Below are 26,381 nucleotides of genomic sequence, written 5' to 3'. Positions count from 1 at the left end.
ACTACTTATGAATCTACCTCGGCAGAGTGATGTCTGTTGAGAAAATACCATTTATCACTGCACGTTTCTCATTTTATCTCTGCACATTCTACTTTTATCACTGCACACTAAAATTAGGTATGTTTTGTTGTATGGTTGAACTGCCTTATGAGACTGATAAAATTTTCAATGTGCGACTGCAGAAAAAATCCAAACCGTACAGGAAAATTAACATTAGGAATACGACAGACAATATCTTTAACAAAATTTCTAAGCGGAATATTACACGGCAATTATTCATTACCAATCCAAATAGAAATGTTCGTATGAATGTGAGCGATTTTATAAGTTGGTTGAAAGAACACGGCCAAAATTTTGGGCAATATATTCTTAAATTTGGCGGACTGCAGAAATTCCCAGGGTAAGAGATTCTGTTACCAAAATGCTTCTAAACAGCTGTTCTATCCATCTCGAGGTCGGCAAACAGTACCCCAAGCCTGTGGCTCTGACGTTACGACGTTTTATATTTTCAGTCAATTATTTATTATTCCGGCGTCAGCGACGAAGTTGAAAATTCGCCTCGGTTTTTTTGTTTGTTTTGTTTTTCTTTTTATTTTTCGTCGTCGCATGTGTGTGTGTCTTGTCTCCCAAGAGTTGTGGTGCACAGCTTTGGCTAATTTTCCGATGCGCGATTCGATTTCGCTCGCATAATACGGCAATTCCTCCAAGAGGAACAAATAAACGGTTCTTTCAATCTTTTGATGCTGTTCGATTAAGTTTAGATTTAATTGGGGTGAGAATATATTTAATACATGTATATATTCTGGTCCTATTTTAATAATATCGCTGCTATTTCGCCGTTTGACAAGATGTGGCCGTGTATGGGCGCGTTGACACGTCGCAGTTTGAATTGATATAACTATATAAGCGCGAATTCCAAAGGCAAAGTGTAAGACAAAGTGAACGTATCATGCCGTTTATTTACATTTTTGAACAATTGAACTTCTATACTTTTTAAAGTACGATGTGCTTCTGAATTTCGCGATCGAATAACATTAAGGTTGGCAAGGTATCTAAATAAGTCTGAACTGTATTGTTTATGTTCAGAAGCTTTCTTTTGAAGACTGGCACGTGCATGGTACGCCGGAGTTAACGCCAGAACAGGCGTCTTGTTCTATAGTAAAACTCGAAGGCCATTATGTATGGATTAAATGCAGATTAGCGCACAAGCGACAGCCATTTTGTCACCAATTTCTGGTAATAAATGCAGTTGAGAAATTATTTATACAATACTGTCTAGAATAACCTAACCTACCTTGGTTTAGTCGTATACTATACTAATATTTGGCTTTCAATGACTTCGAAAACAGTAAATTTCTATAAGAAATGTATTTTACCAATCTAAAATTTGCACAGCTGGATGAAACTGGCAGGCAGTTAAGCCACGGCCCATGCATGCACCGCGTATACTCTGTCGGTATAGGTGGAGAAGGGAATAATTATGAATATTCGATAGTTTTATTAATTATTGATTTGTGGTATCTTAGTGATACTTTTATTTATTCCAGAAAAGCTTTGCGGGAAACGTTTATCAGTCAGTATATACATGACGCTGGGACCTGGAACACGTTTATTTAGCTCTTAATGTAATTCTAAAACGTTTTCCTTGCTAAATCTTTGAAATATAAATGTAAGAAAGATGTCTAAGGCCTGGAAAGAATCAATATGGACCTTCTTAATCGCGTGTATACTAATTTTACTGAAGAGATCGAGGGCGTCCCAACGGAATCCTTACTGTCGACAAGCAATTTTTATGAAAAGTGAGAGTAAAGGTTAGTATATACTGACTCTTTCTTTACGTTGTCAAAAAAAACAAACAGATTACTTATTTATTTTATTTGTTGCGAATTTGTCCTATTATATAGAGACTAAAATTGCCCTATTATTCGGCACACTATCCAGGGTTTCCTTTCTGGGCGCAAAGAAAAAAATACTTCGGTTTAATTCGTCAAGAATCCTGAAAGATCTCACGAAATAATCTGTTTTCATTGGTCAAGAAGTTTAAAGTTAATTTCATCCTGTTTATCTGCTTAATTGCCATGCAGCCATTTTCCACATGCATTAACCGAAAAAAACTAGCAAAGACGTACTAATTTTTATCATTGCCTTGGTATATAATGAAAATTTCAAAATTTCGGGACCCCAGTTTAATGAACAGCAAACCATATACTTTTTTTTATCCAAGCCATTTCTCTTCGTGCTTCGTACTTGCTACCACATTCGTTAACACTATAATCATTGGCGGTGCGTCTACACTATTAACGACATGCTATTTTGTTGCCGCAGATGTCAGATTTTTTAATCAAAAAACCCAATACAATAATCAGTATATACATATATTGTATATTTAGATATAAAAGAAAGTTGTGAAAAGGATTGCATGCAGCCATCAAAAGTATGGATTCTACAAATACAAATTCCGCACATGCAGGCAAATTGTCCAAGAAGAGCAGGAAGGTTTTTGTCAGTAAATGACTGATTTTCTTAAAAAAAATTAACATGTAGCCACCTGTATATAATGCATTTGATGCCTTTGGAGAATTTCAGGCGGTCACCGCATTCACAGCGTGTCTTAAAAAAAATGAAGCTATATTGAAATCATACTGTTTTAATCGTTTGAAACTTCGATTTTAAACCATTATTTAATTGCTGCCATGGTATAATGCAGCAAAATTGAACAGGCAATGTTTATGTACTCTAGCTTTATGATTATTTTTGTATAGAATGATGGGAACATTAGCTATAATATACTCGGTAAAATATAATAAGACTGATTTGAGTTTTGTGTCATTTCATAATATAAGTTTAGGTCAGGTTAGCTCAGGAGATTGTGTACTTGGTTTGAAATAGCGAGGGGTTGCTGCATGCATGTATTTCCAGTATAATCCCTGAGCCTGTGTGGAGCACCGTGCGAGGCCACTAATTCCGCTCGGATAGTCACACCCTCGATGTGCATATGTGAAAACAATGTCGCCCGCCATTATGCAATGGACCTCACGCCATGGACGGTCTTTTACGCTATGCGCATGCGCTAGTGTAAACTACTTAGCTCTTGATTGGTCAAGACAAATATTTGTATTTTCAAATGTAAACGCATTACTGTAATTTCGCAAAATTTTGATGAAATTTATCAGTAAATTTAGTATTTGCATAAATATGGAATATATATTTTTAAATTACATTAGAGGGAAATTCGAATGTGGGCAGGACTTTTTACGGTTTAACAAATAACAAGAACAAATTTTCGACCGAATTCACCGTGTATATACATTATGAAGTCGGAAGATAATAGGGAGCTTTAGTATGCAGCAACTACGAGTACGAGATTCGTCATTCTCGCGCGTTGTTTGCTTACGGCATTAGCCAAAACTCGTAGTCGTTGGGCTTTCGAGTACGAGTTTTCAGTCAGTGGCAAATTTCGTACTCAAAAGCTCGGCGACCACGACTACGAGTTTTGGCTGATGGCGTAAGCAATTAACAACGCGTGAGAATGACGAATCTCGTCACTGCTAAAACTCCCTAATATTTTACTTTCAATTTTCAATACACATTACTGTATAAAGTTTTAGAAACGCATGAGTTGTTTTTCTTGTATTGTCGAAATTTTTTAGTATCGTTTATGGATACCCATCTGACTTTTCTTAAACCCTGAACTAAAAGATTGCAGAAAGTATCCAGTGATGTTGACCTGTGTCCATGTCTGCACTGTTATTTTTAGGGAGTTATTTTAACACCAAAAAAGGGGTCAAAAAAAAAGGTTCAAAATGAGTAGCTTTTTGGAGTAACAAATAACTCCACTTCTGGTGTTATAATTTAACACCGCTTTTGGAGTTAATTTAACTCCAATTCTGGACTTAAAACATAACTCCATTTTTGGAGTTAAACACATTTAACACCGTTTTAGGTGTTAGGCCGGTTTTCTACTATATAGGTAAATTATTTCGATCGAAGGAAATTTTTCGCTTGATTTTCTTTTCAATTGTGATCTATCCAGTAAATCTGCCTCGGTTTAATTTCACAATTGAAAAGATAAATAAATTGAGCGAAATATTCCGTTCCATCGAAGATTTCTACCTATAATACCGATCGAGTCAACAAACAATGCAGCACAAATATCGTTATTATATTATTATAGTATTGAATACATGAGATCAATTACATTTCTGTTTGAGTACAGCAAGTCAACTACGCATTAAAGGAATTGCTTCTATAGTATAGCTCTTTAATACTTTTTATTTACACTTTAACACACATGCACATTTGCAAAAAATTTAGAAAATGTTTTTAAGTGGAGTACCATGCATGCATGAAACATAATGGTATAGTCATTAAGACACTGGTTGTTCAGTTCTACTAGAGTTCTACTAAGCTAAGACTCACTCTACCAAGATGATGACCTGGCTGTATAAGCAATACTGATCCACGTTTCTTCTTTTACAATTTTCCTCGTAGTAAAATTTTCGGAGGTTTCCTGTTGTGCCAATTGCACGAAACGAGTCTTCAATCTACGAACAAATAGAAAAATTGCATGTATATGAGTGTAAATTCGAGTAGTGTGCTTTGTATGCATATAACAGAGCACATTGTTCAACAGACCTTCAAAATCTATATGTTCTATGTGATCCACAATGCAAACATACTCAAACAAATAAGCAGAAACGTGTGAGTATAAGGAAGGAATAATTTCAAGTAACTTAGGCTTAGCTAATATAAAAAGAATAGGAAAAAAATTCCACATACCTAGATTTACTGCATCATGGTAAGTTGCTTCGTCCATTGAGAATTGAACAGTTATTTTGGGGTTGTTTTCAACATCGTTTTGCTAGGTTAGGGCCTGGTTAGGGCTTTCTTGTATTGAAATTTGTGTTTGAGTTTCCCATTGGCATTGCTTCTTCTAACCTCTACCGGGCATTGTGGACTTCTGTCCTTCTACTGCTTCTAAAGATACGAATTCGAATTGTTATAGACTATTAAAATATCCCAGGAACTTTAAGGTAAATATCGGAGGCTCGCGATATCATGTATTCATGCTGATCAGAAACAAAAAATACTTCGCCGTCAGTTTTGCGACTGAAAAACTCTTTTGGCAACAGCCCCCCAGAAAAAATAAATCGACCAGCATCAAAAATTATAGAAACAACTATTTGAAAAACATTTTAGAATCAAACTATAAGAATCTTGCAATAAATTTGTCTGTTTTTGCAGGCCAAGTTAACACAATAAAAAGGCGGGAAGACTAAATGCAAGAAAAACTTCAAATATTTACCTTAAAATAGCTCGCACTAGTCGCCAAATCCAGCTTTTCGCATCCAAAATCGCAAGTCCTCTACTAAGTTTACAATTTTCGAATGAAAAGTACCGAGAAAGAGAACTTTTTACGGAGCAAGCGAGGGCTTCGTGTGTACTTTGCAAATATTTCGCCAAGAAAGACCCGGCCACTGAGCTGTATAAAGACCTGAAGTCTTAGCATAGGTGTCCCTGGCAATTCAAACCCACATCATGAGGTTTTCTTTTTCTTGATTAGTTGACTCAGTTTGTCTTGATTTTAAAATCAACTGTCAAAATTTAAAATGAAAGTTAATGTTAGGATACTATCAGTAATGTTTTTTGCTTTATTAATTTATGAACATATTCTGTGGTACCTAACAAACACTTATTTCTTCAGTTTAATTAATCTATGATTTGATGTTGTTGGTGATTTTGTATAAATGTTATTGAGGTCTCCAAGGGGACAATGGAAAAGACATATAAATTAATTCTTTTTCATACATGAAAATTTAACTTTCATGAGCCCTCAAGAATATTAATTCAAAAGGTCAAATTTTTTAAAATTGATTTCTGATTAAAACCTGCCTTGCAATACATATTGTGTATAATTATAGCTCTAAATTATCTGCACAGTTTAATGCTTGATTCACATGATCTGCACTGTTCAATGCATGGTTCTTTGACAGATAATATTACACAAAATAGTTTTTTCAAAAAATTGTATTTATAGCCTTATGAATATATATAGCTTCATAATCATATATAACATGTTTAAGGGTCAGTTTTGAGAGATGTATTACTTAAAATTTTGTAGCATAAAAGACCACATTTGATATGGAAGACTGCAAATCACCAAGCTTTTAAATGCCACTTAACTCTCACATATATATGTTATCCAAAAATGCACCAATCAAATGTTTATAGCACTTCTTGGTTGTGTAAATAGCTAATGTGCATTTGAGCATTACACTCAAATATTGACCACCTTTCAGACAATTATTAAAAAGAACCAGGAATGGATATTACAATGTCCCATATTACCTGGTTATTTAAGGTGATCCTGAATATAAAAATAAAGAAGATTCATTGCAAAATAATTAACAAAAAACAGGAAAATTTTTATTATTTGATTTATTATAAACTGAAATAAACAAGCATGCTTGGATTTCTTGCACATAAAGAGGTTAAAAAGTTTTATTGAATAATTCATGAATAAATCATGTTTTAAAGTACCAAAAATATAAACCTGGGGAATTCGCATTTCCATAAATATATCAAATGAGCTCTTTTATATAGTTTGTTTGAAAATTTGATTTCGAAAAAACTTCAATTAAGGCCTTCCAGGCTAGAACTACAAGACCGTAAGTTATGATATTTTTAATGCGCTGAATACCTTATATAATAATGCGCTATACGATGTATAACGATCGGTTGTCAATGCTTTACTCCAGCCGATCGACCATGTATTTCGCTATTTAATGATTGATTCTATGACATTTATCGTTATAAACTTACCAGAACTATCCGAGGCAATCTTTTCATCACGTATTCTGATGTAGTAAATGATTTCAATACAAGATTTTGTTCAATTTCAATAAAAATTATCATTAACGCGATGTGCATCACGAATCTTCACTCCTTGTTTTCAAATCTCCATTATGAATATATAATGAGAGGAATTTAACTCCAAAAATGGAGTTACTTTCTATAACCCCTCTAGATGGGATTATTTTTGCATACTAATCAACGTTCGAAGACCTCGTTACTCCACCGAGGAGTTAATATAACTCTAAAAGTGGTGTCAAAATAGCACCAAAATTTAACACCCCGAAAAATGAAATTTGGGGGTGTTAAAATAACTCCCTGAAAATAACAGTGTGTGCGTATAAATCCAAGGAGACAAAAGCCAAAGCTCATGCAAGATACTGGGCAGCAGATTAGTAATTGTACTGAGTGGGGGGATACAATAATTATAACCAGAAGTGATATTTACATGGCGTATATAGAGAATATTATATGGTTGCGCGGAAATATAGAATTTATTTCGAGTGTTGAGGAGAATATTCTCTTCAACACGAGAAATTTTAATCAATATCCTCTCAGGCATTCGAAGTCAACTATTATAGCTACATTGTTATGAATGATTTCAATATTTATAATTTTTAAACTGCAGTTAGTTAGCGCGCATTATCACTACAAAAACATAAAAAAAAACTTAGTGAGATAATTAAGATAAACTGAGGCAGTTGAATTGAGTGTGGCAGCATCTTCTGACAACTACCTAAACTACCAGCAAAATATAATTTCAGCCATTTCAAATGCAGTAAATATAATTCACCCAAAATAAGGGAAGGCCTTCGACTTCAATGATATAATTACAAATTTTTTAAGACTATTCTGATATACACAGAATATAATGTCTGACTTATTGCGCATTGCAAGTTGTAATATCCTATAAACGACTCCCTGTAAACATAGATTACAGAGGCCGGAGAAAAAACGTGAACAACGTCATTCGATCTTTCAGCACTAAAAAATTTAGCTCGATTAGTCATTAGTCAGAAAACAGTGCATGGTATTTTGAAGATGCAGGTAAGTTCTTTGGGTAAATCATGATAAAATGGCTAAAAACATAGCAATGAAGACAGTCATTAATTTGTCGTATTTGTCGCTACATGATGAATTTTTCATCACTCCGAATGTAGCTACAATAGCCTACTACGAAAATACAAAAACGTTTCGATCAACGAAAACATCAAACAAAGAACTAGCCAGCCTAACCTAGCGCGGTTTAGTCATACTAGAATTTTTATTGGAAATGTAAAATTTAACGATCTGAACGAAACCGTCGGCATGCAGGTTGAAAAGGGCAGATAATCAGTTATGAATATTCTAACAAACTGTCCTCGAATCTTGCATTGGCGGTTGCAATGACATTAAATTGTTCTTAAAAGGAATAAAGGGCATCAATATTACAAAGCAAGCATTCGTCAATTCAGTTCTGGAGTGTGCGTCTCTGTGCGTTGCTGAAGAATATTGTGAGGTGTTTCGACATAGGCACGTCAGTCCTGGTGCCATCAACTGTCAAGTAACGCAAGGAAAACTCGAAAACGTGACTCTATCTGGGACGATTGACGCCGATGAAAAGTGGGAATTGCACACCTTACAGACCATTGAATCGGTGAGAAATTATCAAAGTCAAAATTACAAATAAATATATGCTGTCAAGTTGTTCTTATATTATCGTTTAAATTTCTCTTTTCTTGACGAATCGTTTTTGCCCTTAGTTAAGCGCAAACGTTTTCCTAAAGTGAGAAACAATACAAGATTTCTAGAGTTTTAGTCGATATCTTCAATGAAATCTATGTATACCATGCAATCAAATAATCGCGTTGATAAAAAAATGGCTTGAAATTGATACATGCATGATTCAGGTATAAACAGTATATACGTATACAAGGTGTACTTCCCGCCTGTAAAAGGATATATATATATATATATATATATATATATATATATATATATATATATATATATATACTATATATATTCAATGAAAGATTATTCTATAACTGGAGCCTTATATATAAATAAAAAACATTCTAAAACAGGGGATGACTACTTATTGCTAGATTGCCATAAATCAATAATATAAAGGAAAAATGCTTGGGATAGTTTAGCACCATTTTGTGTTTAGCCAATACTGTATACAAAGTATACGTCAGCCTACATTTTTCACTAATACCATTTCCCGCAGCCAAAATGTATCAAAGACAATTCATGTCATGGTGTTGGACGATGCTTGGCCGACAGTTGTGAGCCTGAAGGGTTCAAATGCGAATGTGATGAAAACTATTATGGAAAATATTGTCAATACGAAAAACGTGAGTATTGTCAGATGAGTTCGGGAACACTGTCTGCTGCTTGTCACGTAAATAAATATAAATTTGAAATCTTTTCTCTTAGCTATAGATGACTACGACATAATCTTCAATAACACTATAGAAAAGAATTCCCTCGTACTGAGCGCGACAGACAAAGATTTCGACGAGTTTACATTTAGTGCATGGATTAAATTTAACCCAGGATACAAAGTATACCCACTCATATCGTATACCTCCCAAAACTCGACCGAAACTATTGCTCTGGCGTTCCACGCTGACGAGTCAGGCGGAGAGTCGATCAAATTCTTTTCTCTAAATCTTTTTGGTCTTAATAATGGGTGAGTATTTTAGAATAACTGAACTTAGTAGCAAGTCTTATCTTATCATAAGGCTGCTAGAAAAAAGCAATATTATGCTGAAAGGAATGCTTCAAGAATTTATTTGTTGAATAAGGACACGAGATGACGAGGCTATTAATTTTGTCGTCGCTACAGACACTACCTTCTCGCTTGTCCTACAATTACAAATATATAAAGTTTCAAATAACGGCCGGTTTATTTACAAGCTTTGCTTTATATTTTCTTCAAAATATAATAATATTTTCTTCAAAATATAAAATAAGCATATTCATCACAGATCACAGCCGGTCGAGGGGGAAGAAAATAAGAAAATTAAAACGGCTCACACGTCATGTAAAGATTATATAACCAACGTAAACATAAGCATTGTTATGCGCAGAATATATGCGCAGAACGGACTTTACATCTTTAAATAAAGTAATAAAACAATTATCAAATTTGGTTTTCACATGATATGAAGAATTATCAAGCCTTCGGCTTCGGTTGATAACCACAAACTTCGGCTTGATAATTCTTCATATCATGTTCAACTTCATTTAATAATTGGTAATTATCCAATGTCACCTCTATATCTCAAATATAGGACGTAGGCCCTTGTATCACACTATTCAAAGCCGACAAAGCGTGCACGGATTCGTTCACATTCTGTAGGCACGAAGCTCTCAGAAAACCAGACAACAATTTCCAAAAATATAGTACCAGACATATTTAGAAGGTTAACATCTTGAAAGCCAGGACTACTTTTTCAACACTGAATTTGTGGACGAGTTTACTTTGGATCAAAATACTATTCTTTAAATTCCTTGGTCGATGAATACTTAACCCAGTATATAGATCGCACATTCATTACTGTAATATTTTTCGACTATTTCCGACAGAACTGCTACCATACCCATAAATGACGGTTACTGGCACCATGTTGGTTTTTCATTTTGTGGGGGAACAGGCCGGTGGATGCTCTTGATCGATGGCATTCTTTGGGCGATCAAAGAGGGTATAACAGGAAGAAAATTTCAATCCGGTGGGACATTCAACATTGGAAAAATTACAGACAAAAGAGTAAGCTACACTTTAGGAGGAAGTTTGAGTCGAGTGAACTTATGGAGCAAGGCTAAAAGCGGCAGCGATATCGAGTTGATGGCAAAAAATCCCGGGTCTGAAGAAGGTGATTTGATCGCTTGGCATATGCTAAAAGGCTATGTATCTCATTCAAGGTTCATTCGTCCATCAAATGCGTCGTTTTCAGGTAGGACAATATACCTTGTTTACAATTGCGTTCGTTCCGTTAGACTCAACAGATAATATTAAATACAGTCCTTTGTGCCTATAAAGTAGCGTTTAGACTAGTTAAAAAGTAAAACACTATTACGGCACTGCACATTCGCATAATCAACCATCGAGAGCTACCAGGGATAGCCGAGCTAAGCACTAACATCATCTACAAATCTCTACAGGAAAAGGAATGAATTATGAAATAACGTTGCCGCTATCAAGCCAAGTAAAAATTCCGGGGCCTTCTAAACCGATGAAATTTTTATCCAGTTGTTTGTGGATTAAACATGGTGGAAAAGGGGACACTCAATTCTTCGCCTACGATACGACAAATACATTCAACTTTCGCTACAGTTTGGGAAAGAAATTGGCTTTCACTCTTAATCACCTATCTGCAGAAACGTGAGTATATGATAAAAAGTACGTGCATTGCCTGAACAAGCCTAATAGAGTCGATGATATATAGGCAAATTGACGGGTCTGGAAGCAATTTAACTGTCATTTCGTAAACCTTTTTGTTAAACGTTTCATAAACTTTGTGCAAAGTAAAACGGGAAGAAACAAGATGTATGAAGCACAAAAGATAGCAAAGATGAACAGGGATACAATCAAGACAAAGCCGTGCAAGAGAAATAATTCATAATCTGCAAGCTTATAAGTGTTTTCAAAGAGTACGTGTTTACTTTGTTTCTTTCGTATTTGCTTCGCAGTAAGGATGAGCTGTATTTGTATAATCTCCAGAGGCTTTGTATGCTGTTTATTTGTTTAATTTTCAGCTTTGTATAATTTTCAGCTTTTTATGCAAACGCATAAACCTGTGAAAGGCTATTATACCTTTGGTTTAACTTTAAAAAGTGTTTTTGAAAGTGTAATTTGAATTTTGATATAAAAAATACACACTATGAAGTATAAAACGTTTAGCCGTCGACTGCATTACAGAATAAAATAACATTTGAGATTTTCTCTTTGTCTCTGAAGTTTTTGTACTATTTTAATCGTTTGAAACTTTGATTTTAAATCATTACTTAATTAATTGCTGCCGTTATATAATACAGCGAAATTGAAGGGGCAATGTATACACTAGCTTTATGATTATTTTTGTGTTCAATGATGGGAACATTAGCTATAATATACTCGGTAAAATATAATAAGACTGGTTTGAGTTTTGTGTCATTCATAATATAAGTTTAGGTCAGGTTTGCTCAGGAAATTGTGTATTTGGTGTGAAATAGCGAGGGGTTGCTGCATGCATGTATTTTTAGTAGAATATGATTGATTGAATTGATTGATTGATTGATTGATTGATTGATTGATTGATTGATTGATTGATTGATTGATTGATTGATTGATTGATTGATTGATTGATTGATTGATTGATTGATTGATTGATTGATTGATTGATTGATTGATTGATTGATTGATTGATTGATTGATTGATTGATTGATTGATTGATTGATTGATTGATTGATTGATTGAAATAGAGAATTTTATCAAATTCAAAAACTTCAAAAATGACTTTTTTATTGTAAATGTTCAGTTCGGAGTTTACGTTATCCTCGTTTGGGTGAATATTCCACCTCTCGTCAATAAAACTCTTTGACTCTTCATAAAAAAGCGCTCACTTTATCAGCATTCTAATTTTCCTTAGATCTGTGACGTGTAACAAATGGCATTTTCTTTGCATAAAATGGAGTGGAAAGGAAGGTACGGTGCGTTTATTTTATGACGGATACCAAAAAGGTAATAGTTTTACAAAGGCGCAGTTTGCGACGGAATTACCTGCGGGAAGAAATTTTATCCTCGGGTCCAGCGACAATAGCGCGATCCTTACACAATTCAACGTCTGGGACTATGAAATAACGACTGAGAGTATTTACCCCATGTCTGCGGGAGGCTTTAACGTACACGGGAGTGTGTTGTCATGGAGTAGCTTGGCAAAATATGTAACCAAGAACATCGCATTCAATACCGACGTATATTTACCGGGTAAGAAACGATACAGAATGATATCGTAAGCAATAAACGTACTTTTATATATTTTTTATCAAACATATCTAATCTAACATGTGAACGTTTTCAAAAAACCTGGGTAGGAAACAGCGTTGACCGATTATGATCTCCTCAAGAATTTATTCTTTTCTTCAAGGTTTTACGGTCTTGCACAAGAGAACAAAATGGTGCAATGATAAATATCCTACATCACCCTGCCCAGGCAAATTTTTGGCAAGATTTGGAGGACAAAAGGATCGTAAAGCCATGCAGTGGCGCTGTTATTGTCCTTGGTCCCTCACAGAAGCCAAATTCACATTCAACTTTTCTGCATTAAACGCAAGACTTTATAGTAAACACGTCGAGCTTATCGCTATCAACGAGTGACCCATTTTTTTAAATAATTAACGTCATTAGCGTAGTAATATGCTGCTTTTGACAACAAAGATTATGTTATATCGCACAGATTCAACTCCTTTGACAGGATGTTGAACTAGATCATAAGGTATTATAGCCATTGGGTCTTTGCACGTGATGCCACAGTACGCAATTCAAGTAGAAATAATAAAAAGGACCCAGAAATAAGGATATTCCCATATCAGGGTATGATAGTCTAGTCACACTCACTATCAAAGTTTCTCTTGCACATCTAGATATATGCAAATAAATACAAACTCTTTTTACGTAATCCCATTGTATATATAGACTCATAGCTAATTTTAAGATTTTTTTATCACTGGACATATCATCACAATAGTATAGTAGAGGGGGATATGCTAAAAACGATCCTAACTGGAAATTGGTAATTTAAAGATGGGGGAGTTTTAGGGGATTTGGAGGACCTCACGCAGAAATTTTTTGGGTATTTTCGAGTCTCTGTGACTTCATTTCCAGCATTTTGGGGGACAATTACTGATGAATCTATATAAGCAGAGTGAGGTCGCTTGAGAAAATAGCATTTATCACTGCACATTTCTCATTTTATCACTGTACATTCTACTTTTATCACTACTGCACAAATTGGTTATCACTGCACACTAAAATTAGGTATATGTTGTATACGTTTCAAAAAGGTCAATAAAACGGTTTTTCCGAATTTTTTGGTCAATTCCAGAAATGTTGGAGGGTTACCCAACCCCATACCCCCTTCTCTCTGTATCCCACGATAAAGTATGGTAGTAACACCGTACCTTGTATTGTGTTCTATAGAGTTCTGCGCTAACTCGCACAAGGTCCAGCCGTTTGAAGCGGATGCTAGTTTTCTAAACAAACTATACAAAATATGTTTTCCCTTTTGCGATATATGTTCATTTGCATATATTCTAATTTGCATTTAACTTTCAACAATTATGGCCTGTAACTTTTTCTATAAAGTACATATAGCAAAAGCACAACACCTAAAATTGCCGTTGCCCTGGATGTTGACCTCTGAATCAATAGAAAAGCCTTTTCGCAAAGGTTTTGATGTTCGAATTACTTACCTTGGGTGTTTCTACGTTTCGCCAACTGACTGTGTTCAAATGTGTATATACGATTCGTATGGTTGAACTGCTGCTTTATGAGACTGATAAGATTTTTTAAAGTGACTGCAAAAAAAATCCGGACCGTATAGAAAAATTTATATCAAGAATACGAAAGGAAATATCTAAATTGGTAACAAAATGTCTTGGTATATATTACACGTTAATTCATCAACAATCTGAATCGAAATGTTCGTATGAATGTGAGCGATTTTATAAGTTCGTTGAGAGAGCACGGCCAAAATTTTGAGCAATTTATTTTGAGCAAGGTAAGATTCAGTTACCAAGAGGTCGGCAACCAGTGTGTCAAGTCTGTGGCTCTAACATTACGACGTTTTATATTAATATTTTTCACTTAATTTATTTCATAGTAAAATTCGAAGGCCATTATGAATGATTAAGTACAAATTAGCGCTCAAGCGACAGCCATTTTGTGTTCAATTAAGACCATCTAACGAGATCAGTTCCTCTTGACTGCCTGTATTTAAAACGAAAGAGAACGCAAAAGTGCGACATTTTGCAATGAACGGAAATAATATAACTAAAAACACAGAGTTTGTATGGGAAATAATAGGCGGGTGATATAAGCGACATTAATGGATACATTACCTCGTACATTAGTCTGTGGTAAACCTCAAAGAATACAAATCTATAGCCATGGAACATCCATTGTATACTTTGTCAATAAACGCCGGAGACTGCATATATAAAAGTATTCTGATAGCAGTGGAAAAGCTTATTTGCAAGATATTGGGAACCTTAAGATACACGAAATCTACGACGCGGACGTGAAGTAATACTGTCTTCATCAGTTCCACAGTTTCACAACAGGAATAAAAATTATCGACTAAAGATATGGCTTTGCCCAGAGAATAAAGAACGTAGCACGAATTATTTGTTGAATTTTTGTGTTTTACAGTACAAAATCATTCATATACAAGGAAAATTGCAAATGTAAAATAAAAATTGAAAAATGTAAAAATTGAAGAAAATGAGGCGAAAAGATAATAGAAAAATTTCACCATTAGCATTTTATTTATTTCATCCCAATGCTGTTTTCGTATAAACTGGTCCCAATTATTTATTTGACGAGGGTGCATGTTTGAACCCATCGCTTCACAAAGCCAGGTTTGATTAACGGCGCACATGCAGAATGCTCTCAGGACCTATGAATTGTCAAGTGAGATTTTCAAAATTTTCCAATAATTTCTATTATTGTTTCTTATATTTAAGAAAAATTACTTCCGTTAATATCCAGTGATTGTCGTATGTTTTATGTAACTGTTATATTTACTTTTTCTTTCCATTCATATCCGCGCGACTTTCTTGATACGACTTGAAGTAAAAATTTGAAAAAAGTAGAATAAAAGAGAAGATATACGCTGAGAACACCCACAGCAAGAATGTCGGATAAACACAGTTTGTCTGAATGGCGTACTGAGTTTGCACGATGATACAAACAAATTGGATCTGCAAGAAGACAAACAAAATATGTATACATGGTGTAGCAAAAAAAGGTAATCAGACTTCAACACGCTGACGTGAACTACTCAGTCGACAAACAAATTTTTTTGCACATTCGGGAGATCATGCAGGCTTTTAAGTTAAGGGTGAATATTTCAAAATTTATTTTAGGCCGGATTCACAAAAGCTCCCAAGAATCGGAGATCCATTGCGCTCTAGTGGATTCAACAAAAAGAATTCCAGATTCTTAAGATAAACGTGAACCAGGCTTAACAATTATTATAACTATTAAAAAGTGCAAGAAACACAAAAGTTTCGTAGTATCTCTCAAAAGAAGAATTTTATTGCAAAGTTGCATGAATTACACCACGTAACGTCGCTTTAACTTTATATGTGAATTAACAAGGAATAAAAAGTTTTCTTACCAACTGTAATTGTGTCAAATACTTCTTCCACCAAAGGTACTTTTTAAGTAACGGTACAGCTGACATAGCGTAATATACGTACATGATAATATGAACAAATGAGTTCGCCATACAGCTGAAAAATGCTAAAAATACAGAAATAAATATATCGTCATGCTTTATGTTATAAAAGATAGCAAAACAGAACGGTGGTTGTAAAGTTATGTCGAATTATCAACCTTTTTATTCGCGTTAGATTCGGAAACGGCCGGCTACTCCGGCAACGGTCGGAACTCATGTAGTCGTTGCCATGGGAACAAGAAGACACGTTTGAACGACGTTTTTTTTTGGAAAGACATTTTTGAAGACTTTCTCAGTTCTAAGTTTTAATCTCACCTCTAATTTTTGTGGGATACTAAACACTATATGCTAGCATAGACGTAAGTAAAACGTTTTAGCTGCTCAGTTCGTTTGTAAACCTTCCTTTTTACATTCTTGTAATGTTTAACTGTAAGTTTGAAATATGTTATCTGTATTGAATTTTCATAGTTTCACCGCATTATCTGTCGCTACTTTGGTGATTAAATATATTTATACCAACGTGTCTGATAGTGTGGTTGATCACATGCGAACTCTGACTTGTCTTCTATCGAAAATCAAGTTGGGAACGCGACAGTGGTTATTAATTTGAACTTCAGGAAGAACATTGATTTTAGCATGTTTGACGAGGGACATACTGGCAGAGGAGCGGAAAATTGTACATGGCATCACACAAAATTTTCAACACTTTCAATTGTTGTTTCCACAGTTACAAAGATATGACACGACAAAGGAAAAGCTTTTTTGCTTATTTTAGGTTCGCGACACGGCTCTCGTATTGACAGATAATTAGCTGAGAATTTCAAACGAAAACACGAAGAATTTAGTGGGAAAATTTCCCAAAGATTGAAAACGTGCATTTGAGAACAAATTAAATAAAAAAATAATAAAATAAAAAATAAATTATGTAAAACAAAAGAACACAATGATATCGATAATTTGTAAATGGTTTAAGCGTCCTAATTTCGAGTGGAAATCATACATAACCCAAATTCAAGCGAGGAACAGTGGACAAAAAAGTGTTAAATATCGGACCTCCGCGAGGAATCGAACCTGCGCCTATGTGAGGCCGGCGCAATGCATCTGCCTTTCCACTCCATGCATGATACTTACATTGTCCACCACCAAACCACTTTATTCCAATCCATGTGACAATAACCATAGTTGCATGATGGTACACATGAAGAAATGAAACCTGATTAACCTTCTTGCGTAAAACAAAAAATACCTGCAAAATTTAAAGATCTGGATGATTATTCTAAAAAGGAATGATTATTCTAAAAATTTTTTTTCTCATTTGAAGTCACGTGGGCAGCCTTCTCCTTCTCCCTACGAGAAGGCCCTGGGTACGAGATTGGAGGTAGCCTTCCAGTAATCACCTAAGTGGATTTTTCAAAATGGACGAGTTATTTTTGTCAAAATGACAGATGAAGAAGTAAGTTACTTTAACGAAAATACTGTACCTGAAAGCACGAAAGAAGTTAAAAAATCAGGAGTTTAGTTGAAAAAAAATTAAAAAACTACTTTGTAGAACGCTTTTTAACTTTATTTTGCGAAAATATTGTTTTATATGAATTACCGTGAAACTGTCAAGATGTTTGTTTTCGTTTTCGGCAATTTGTCAACATGCCACATGGTGTTTTATAATATAACATTTATACAATACGCGCGTGCTGATTGGTCAAGAAGCGTTTTTAAATAACTGCAGCACGGGAATTTTTCCCACGAACTTGACAAGCGAAGGGATGTAATGAGAATTTGTAATTGAATCGAATTATAATATTTGTACAAAATCTTTTTATTATTGAGTTATAATATAAAAGAAATAGAAAACATTTTTTCTTATGGGAGTTTGTGTAACAGTGCACCTATTGTGATGAGATAATGTGACAGTGCACTATTGTAATTAGATAAAGTAACAGTGCACTATTGTAATTAGAAATATGAGAGTCTTGAGCACATGTATATAGGGAGCACGAGGATGAAATAAAAGACACTTAGAAACTGGATCGAACGTGTGTGTGTCTCAGACAGCTCGGCCCGTTACAATTTGGTGGCAGCGGTGCGATTTAAAGAACGGTTTATAGAGATGTCTACAGCAATTCTTCCCTCGAAGTTTGAGCGGGGAGATTTAACAATTTGGCTGCGCGAATTTGATGCTTGCGCTGAGGCAAATGGGTGGAACGCAGATGCGAAAATCAAGAAATTCCCAGCTTTTCTCCGGGGCGAAGCAGCGAGCCATTTTTACGCACTGGACGAGGAAGCTCGTGAAACATATGACGCTGTTACGAAAGCCCTAAAAGAGACCATGTGTCCTGCGGCGTGTAAAGAAGTGTACTTCGCCGAGTTCGAAGCGAGACTTTTAAAGCCAGGCGAGGACCCGACGGTGTACAAGTGGGAGTTGGAGCAAATTTTATCGAAAGCTCAACCAGATATTGATGCCGGAGCGAAAACCGCGTTGTTAACGAGGCAATTCATTACGGCACCCAACACTTTCGTCTATACCTCTTAGGGCGCAAATTCAGAATAATTACTGATCATAATGCACTTCGTTGGCTAAATTCCATCGAGCCGAAAGGGCGTTTAGCCAGATGGCTAATGGATTTGCAAGAGTTCGAATTTGTGGTTCAACATCGACCGGGTAAATCGCATTTGAATGCAGATGTCTTATCACGCCTAGTAGCTAAGAAATGCGAGGAAACATGTCAAACTTCCGCTATCCACACGATTCCTTCAATGCTAACTGAATGGAAAGCGACGGCAAAGCGTCTCATAACAGCGCCTGTTATCTATGTGCTTGGGCTCCTTTTCATGCTTTGGGCTAGTTGTGCACGCGCTATCGATTTTATCACATTGCCGCAAAAATGCACTACAAACAAATTACTCAACCCACACGCGCGCGCTTTCCAACCGCAAACACAAGCAACTGAGAATACACCTGTCTTTAGGCATGAAAAAATTAACTCAATTACTGTAAGCCCAACTATAAACCTACATGAAGCACAACGGCAGGACAGCAATATCTCGAAAGTTTGGAATTTAAGATGCACAAGAAACCACGCCCAGATTTCAAGGAGTGGAGCATTGACCCAGTTCTGAAAAATTTTTGGCATAATTACGATCGCTTATTTATACATAATGGTTTACTAGTACGATCTCGCCACAACCAGTACACATATCCTGATCACGCCATTGTGATTCCACAATCCATAGTGCCTAAGATACTCGACGGTATGCATGATAGTCCGTCGTGCGGTCATCTCGGCTCAGCACGAACCGAACAGCGTATTCGCGAAAGATTTTATTGGGCAAATCTGCGTGCCTCTGTGCAAGCCCATATCCAACATTGCGTATCTTGCCAGCGCCGCAAATCACCTTCGAATCCAGATAAAGCGCCTATGAAAACGATCAGTGTTAGTGAGCCTTTTACATTTTGGGCATTAGATTACATGGGCCCCATATCGGAGACCGCGAGGGGGAATAAATATATACTCGTTATCATGGACCATTTTACCAAATGGTGCGAGGCGTTCCCTACGAAAGATCAAAAGGCCTCAACCGTGGCCGACTGTTTAATATCCAAAGTATTCTCGCGTTTTGGACCGCCGCTCGTGCTGCACTCAGACCAAGGGTCAAACTTTGAAAGTATCTTAATGCACGAAATTTGTAACATTATGGGGATAACGAAAACACGAACCACAGCATACCACCCTTCCGGGGATGACCAAGTGGAGCGACAGAATCGCACGCTACAAGATATGCTTGCGCATTATGTGTCTAACAATGCTGACGATTGGGATGTTTGGCTAGATCCCGTTCTCTTTGCCTATAATACAAGCAAACATGAATCTACTGGGCTCTCCCCGTACGAACTCGTATTCGGAAAAACACCTCGCATGCCTCTGGAATTAGAATTCGGTGTAACGACTGGGAATCCAAGCACTCAACCAGAGTACGCACAGAAAGTCCGCAATAACCTTAAGAATGTTAGGCAGCTAGCTAGAGAGCACTTAGATAAGGTAAGGTCAACCAGGTGTTCAAATCACGACAATAAGAACTGGAAGCCGCATGCAGTAGGTCAGACCGTTTGGGTGAAACGCCCAAAGAAAGGTAAGTTCGGTAGGAAGTGGATAGGGCCGTATAAGGTAGTGAAGAGAATGGGGACGACCTATCGAGTTAGCTCGAATGATGGAAAAGTTATGGTAGTTCACCACGACAACCTTAAGACAGGCTATATACCACTGGATAGCGGCCGAATCGTTGCTCCTGGTCGTGAGTCGGGTGATTTCGCAGTGGTTCACGCATTGCCCGAGCACCCCGTGTTACAACCACCTCCCCGTAGGCCTAGAGGTGACCCCCAACGTTATCAACTTCGGCAAAACATACGTCCTCCCGAACGTTATGCTTACGATTAGCTAAATCGTCGACTATGTAAAAATATGTTGTTTTCGGGGACGAAAACTTAAGTGAGGGGAAAATGTAACAGTGCACCTATTGTGATGAGATAATGTGACAGTGCACTATTGTAATTAGATAAAGTAACAGTGCACTATTGTAATTAGAAATATGAGAGTCTTGAGCACATGTATATAGGGAGCACGAGGATGAAATAAAAGACACTTAGAAACTGGATCGAACGTGTGTGTGTCTCAGACAGCTCGGCCCGTTACATTTGGGAGAACTCGAAATAACGTGAAATCGTGAATCACGCGTGTTTCTATAACTGTATAGAGACACAGAAAATATTTTCTATTTCTTAAATAATGTATAATTATACATCATGCATATTTGGGCTGCCTATGATTTTATTCAGCGATATTCACCTCGCCTTCCCCTTCAGCGAATAATTGTTTAATATTTTAACTAAGTTGACGAGTCCTTGACATACTGATATCGTTCTAAATATTGTAGGTTACTAGGTTTCTGTCTTCTATTTCAGGGGCCGGTTGTTCAACGTTAGGTTAGCGCTTATTAACTGTGGGTTAAATTTTAATCCAGTGTTTTAGTTTATGTGCTTCCGAACTATCGTTCGTTTTAAAACTTTAGAAAATATTACTTTTATCGGTTTAGAAAATATTTATGAAAAACGATATTCAACTTTGTAAGGAAGCGATTAATGTAAAGATTTGCTTTAAACTAACCGGCTTTTGAACAACCGGTCCCAAGGGGTTAGTTTTTCTCCTGTACCCTCTTACTACGATTAAGTGGCCATAACATACCGTGTCTGCCATCTCTATGATTTTGGAGATAAAGTAATACCACATAGCGGATGTCAGCTGAAATGAAACGTGCACTGAGTGAAGTATTTGAACAGATACAACTCGGTCGATACTGATCTCGGTAACAAAAGGACAATAACGGATAATTATAAAATTATAATATAATTATTATTCAATGAAGAGGTTTATAGCGCCATAATTTCGGTGGTATTATACACACTTCAAATTCAGGCCAGGAACAGTTGATGGAATAACGAGTCAACTACAGGTCCTCCGGCGGGAATCAAACCTTCGCTTTTGCGATGCAGGTGCAATGCTCTTACCACTGAGCTACAGAGGTAGTTGACAAGAGCAAGCGTGGTTAATGTGTATAGGATGCATGCTAATGCCGGGAATAGGTGAGGGTAAATCAGTTGTGATTTTTGGAACTTCACTCGATGCATTGACTCGTTTCTTCATCAACTGTTCCTGGCTTGAATTTGAAGTGTGAATAATTAAACTCGAAATTAAGACCCTTTAAACCTCTAGAATTTACCTGCATCAAGTCAAGTGCCAAAAATCATAACTGATTTACCCTCAATTATTTGAATACTGATAATTAACTCATAAAATTCCCTTACACAAACATACAGGGTTTTTTACTGTACCACAAGATGGAAGGATAATATTTTCATGATATATCAATTGACCAATGCACGCAGACAATTTATATAGCTGTTGCCAATAGACAGTGTAAATAAAATGACAATAGTTGCAGGTACGAAGAAGTTGATTATGGCTAGAATTGAGTTGTCGCAAGTTGAGAGTTGGCGCGTAAGCTGCCTCCTAAGGGGAGGATGATTCTTTCACTCCTTTGATCGAATATGCAATACGTCATGTAACAACCACGAAATGACTATATGTCAACACTTTCGTACAAGCAACAGCTGTCAAACGACAAGCACTAACAGTCTATAACTGAAAAGACTTGTAAAAACCCGATGTCATTGTCAACCACACACCATGCAGTAGCTCACCCTTAATTCCATTGGGTCATCTGAAAACACTAAATTTTGACACGAATAACTGTAACTCAGTGCCGTGGTAGATATCAGGATCTGAAATTAAATTAAACATGTACATCTAAAAACCTACAGCGGGAAATATAAACCATGATTGCCGGTTTTTTTGACATTTGGTTCATTTTTACTAAATAGTTATTTACTGTCACTTGGGTGCGTTCTTTTTGTGCAATCGGGAGTTGGATCTTCAAATCTGATTATCGATTTTCAGTTCTATTTAACAAATTCTTAAATAGAATCGAATCTGATGAATTCATCTCTCAACGTATGGATTTTTCGGATTCAATCTTAATCTTGATTCGATTTTTAACGTTCCTTTTTGAACCCACCGCAAGGCTGAGGGCTGCACAGTGCAAAGATGACCTGCATGGTACCGTTAAATTGATCGGAAACAGTACGCAATACTTCAGGATTGCCTAAAACCTAAAAGAGAACTTCAGCACAGCCTCGGAGAGACGAAAATGTGAACGGAACCCAATATCTGAATACGTTGAAACATATAACTCTGCAAATTCACGGATACGAGCTGCTTTGTGTCTTTCTAAGATCAAGGTCAGTTTTTCAACGATAGATAACATTATTTCTTTATTACATAACATTTGCCTTGAAACGAAATCATCTACAATGCCGTCATTCAATGCAGCGAAAAATAATAAAGGAAATCTACGAGCATGAGCTGTTCTGAATAAATACTGGGCCGCCGAATGAACAATCAGCGCGGTAGAAACAGTACATCCGATTTTCCAGATTCAAATTTATACAACATTTTGTTCCATTTATGTAACAAAAAGCTGAACCCAAAAAATCCAAATCCGAATTGCACAAAAGAAACGCAGCCTTGATGTTACCTAATTCAGCGATGTACCTCAACAAATATGTGAACATTCAACAGCGCGGTTGCTATGTTATATATCATCATAAGACCTTTAAATTCCAGGGCCTGTTTGTGTTTCATGATGTTCGGCCCAATGTAAACAAATAGTAAGTAACAGAAGATTGCAACAAAGGAAGGAACAGCGGAATTGACAAACGCCCATGTTTGTGTTCGGGGATCTAGGATAGAGCGAGAAATATGGTGCAAAAGTATTATATAGTCGTATAAAAGTAGTATATTATAAAGTATATTATATTGTAAAAGTATATTTACCCACTTGTGGTTTTTGAAATTGGTATTGTAACAGGGAAATGGAATTATTTCTGTAATTCTATCATTTTTATAAAGAAACGTGTTTTTTCAACCAATTGTAAATTAGAATTTAATTATAAGGATATAATTAGTAAATTAGGAGAACGGGCACAATTAAACGGGCACTGGACGCCAGGAACATAATAATACAGTGTTGTCGAGGCCCTCATGGCGTCATTACTTAGGATTCGCAAGCTTGTAATAGATCATTAGCTTACATATATTCAAATCTTATAAAATTATTACTTATGATTATTACTAAGATGTCTTCAGTTAAAGACGAAACGTAATTGAAGTAACCAAATTCATGATTTTAGCCCAAAAAAAGGCGGCATGCTTTTTTTATCCAGGCTGAAATGTTTAAACCACTTTCCTTGTTAAAAGTACTATATCGTGGCCAAAAAGTTGTCACAACAACAAAATGTGTTAAGTTTTAACCAGGAAAGGAGGTCAATTTAACTCGCATGTAATTTAACAATCAACCAGGTTCTGGTAAAATTTAACCTGAGTGGTTAAGGGCGAAGAACAGGGGATTTGGGGATTTTCTCCACTTTCCAAAAACAGATCTTTGAGTGTTTTGTTGGATGCAAAAGTATTCACAATTAAGGGCGATCGATTGCCGAGATTTTGATTCTATTTGAATAATTTCTCAAATAACCTCTCAAGTCACATGGCACGTCACGAAAACATATTTTTCTAAGGTAGAATGAAACCAAAGCAATTGAAGATACCTGCATAAACGTCCAAATCATCGTAAAGGTGCTTCACAGCGTGGAGAACCATCTTTTTTCTGATAAAAAAAAGGATTTGATTTCGTACAGGGTCATAATTTGAGATTGACGTTAACGAGAAGCGGCAAACTTTATATCACATTTAAAAGTAAACCTTACAGGTTTTTGACAGCTTAGTCTACATTTCATGCTTCAATTTTCATGGTCAAGATTTGCCAATATCGAGATTGCTGGTTCAGTGTTAGATGAGGAATGCGAATTTTAGTTTGCCGTTTGCTGTTCGCCGTAAACGTCTTCTGAATTTAATCCGTTCTTGGACATGCCATGCTTGTTGAATCGCGCGTGGAGGTATTTTACCAGCAGGGGCTAGGAGGTCAAAGATATCCTTTCATTTTAAAGGATTGCATCACTCAGCATCAGTTTTATATCTTAGGTAGTGCTACCAACGACGGATAAGATCAAAATGGAAAACAAAATTATATATATTTTGAACAACTGTGTTGAAATGTTTCCATGTAAATTGTAATTTTTAATGGAAGTATGTATTTAATGCATAAGTTGTAGGTTCACTAGAGTTCCTTCCACGAAAATCTTGTATTTCCTAAATTGACCCTTACCTTGGTGCACCTTGCGTAATCCGTGCAAGAGCCGCAGCACCATGCATTTGGAACGTGGGAGGAGAAGGTTCATGCGACGACCGTGTCAGTTAGGTAGTTTTTATTCAATTTGCACACTTTATTAATTAAAAAATTGTTTTAAATAACGTTTCGCGTCAATGATCACTCTTTTAACACCGTACGCAGACGACCGCCTTTCGATTATTGAAATGTGGAAAGGTCCAATTCAGGCGTTAACTGACTTCATGTCCACTGACAATAACTGACCATGAAAACCAAAATATATTAAAATTTTCCGAAATGTAAATACACATGCGAGCAGAAATTAAATAAGTTTCGATTGGAGTGAAATAAATCTTTGGCATTTCCAGATTAACCCATCACACTTACGTATCTTGTGAGCCGAAACATATGCAACGGGTATTTTATTTACGTGCATGCGAAGTCAATATTTATTCCAAACCATTTTTTTTTAGATGACAATGGCATCGCTTGATATTAACATCGATTGGACTTTAGAGTACCGAGTAAACTTTGGCCGTAAATTAAGCGATCCAAGACTAAACAAATGATTGCGACATCCACAATCACACTACGAAGTATCCAATTACATGCATGAAATACGCTCCCTTCAAAGACATGCATAAAATTCGATACTTGTATTACACAATACAATAAAATAGTTTTTTTTAACTAATTATACTGGTCTTATACGCTTAATACTATTGAAGACCACGTTCTCAAACATCTTATAGTACTACTCAGAAGCGTCTGCCCGGGAATTTGTGATTCAGTTACCGGGTAATTGCAATGCATTGATACTACATGTAGTCTATACAAAACGATCAAGTGCCATGCATATATTTATATATATTTGACCTCAATTCTGCTTACCTCGGAAAGAATATATCTCATCAACCATACAACGAGTAAAATTCAGTTGCAAAAATCCTTGCAAAATAAATGCAAAAGTGCACTGAATGTAGTATTCTGATTCTGATCTGATCGACAATCAGGGTGATAGTTTACTAAATGTTGATTCATGTGTAATGCTAAATATGGCCGCGTGTGCCTAGTGGGAGTGTCGAGGGCTTGGAATCGAGTGTCGAGGGCATGAAGGTTAGTGTCGAGTGTAACAATTTGCGCTTTGTCCAAATATTCCTCAGTCGCATGACAAATCCTCAGTTGCAATTTGTCACAACGCGATATCATTTTTTTACTATTACCATTTCAAAATATTTTAAACTATATATAGTTTTACAGCGACA

The 26,381-nt window shown here is 36.1% G+C and overlaps 1 protein-coding gene and 1 long non-coding RNA gene across 2 annotated transcripts; both read right to left on the bottom strand.

The window, feature by feature from the left end:
- Positions 1–3,762: 3,762 nt before the first annotated feature.
- On the bottom strand, positions 3,763–5,524 carry LOC114527421. Its single transcript, XR_003687409.1, has 3 exons — positions 5,306–5,524; positions 4,780–4,977; positions 3,763–4,544 (listed from the first exon to the last, which is right to left on the bottom strand). It is a non-coding gene; the product is annotated as an uncharacterized LOC114527421 (long non-coding RNA).
- A 9,859-nt stretch (positions 5,525–15,383) lies between these two features.
- LOC114527416 (elongation of very long chain fatty acids protein 4-like) lies at positions 15,384–24,560 on the bottom strand. Its single transcript, XM_028549043.1, has 7 exons — positions 24,497–24,560; positions 23,445–23,632; positions 22,535–22,615; positions 21,519–21,575; positions 17,413–17,527; positions 16,222–16,346; positions 15,384–15,802 (listed from the first exon to the last, which is right to left on the bottom strand). Exons 1-7 carry the CDS (start codon positions 24,546–24,548, stop codon positions 15,623–15,625), a joined length of 798 nt encoding a protein of 265 aa, XP_028404844.1. The 5' UTR covers positions 24,549–24,560; the 3' UTR covers positions 15,384–15,622.
- Positions 24,561–26,381: the final 1,821 nt, after the last annotated feature.

Source organism: Dendronephthya gigantea, unplaced genomic scaffold (assembly GCF_004324835.1).
Source record: "Dendronephthya gigantea isolate DGI-Jeju-01 unplaced genomic scaffold, DenGig_1.0 000044F, whole genome shotgun sequence".
Lineage (NCBI taxonomy): Eukaryota > Metazoa > Cnidaria > Anthozoa > Malacalcyonacea > Nephtheidae > Dendronephthya > Dendronephthya gigantea.
Note: the sequence above shows the minus strand (reverse complement) of the source record. Positions and strands in the feature narration are given on the sequence as shown.

Excerpts from the sequence above, each read along its gene's own strand:
- LOC114527416 (XM_028549043.1), bottom strand. The coding sequence starts at position 24,548 with ATGGTTCTCCACGCTGTGAAGCACCTTTACGATGATTTGGACGTTTAT. Across the intron at positions 22,616-23,444 it reads ATGTTCACATATTTGTTGAG|ATCCTGATATCTACCACGGC; the intron begins GTACATCGCTGA and ends ATTTAATTTCAG. Across the intron at positions 16,347-17,412 it reads GTGGTTTGGTGGTGGACAAT|CATTTTTCAGCTGTATGGCG; the intron begins GTAAGTATCATG and ends CTGTATTTTTAG.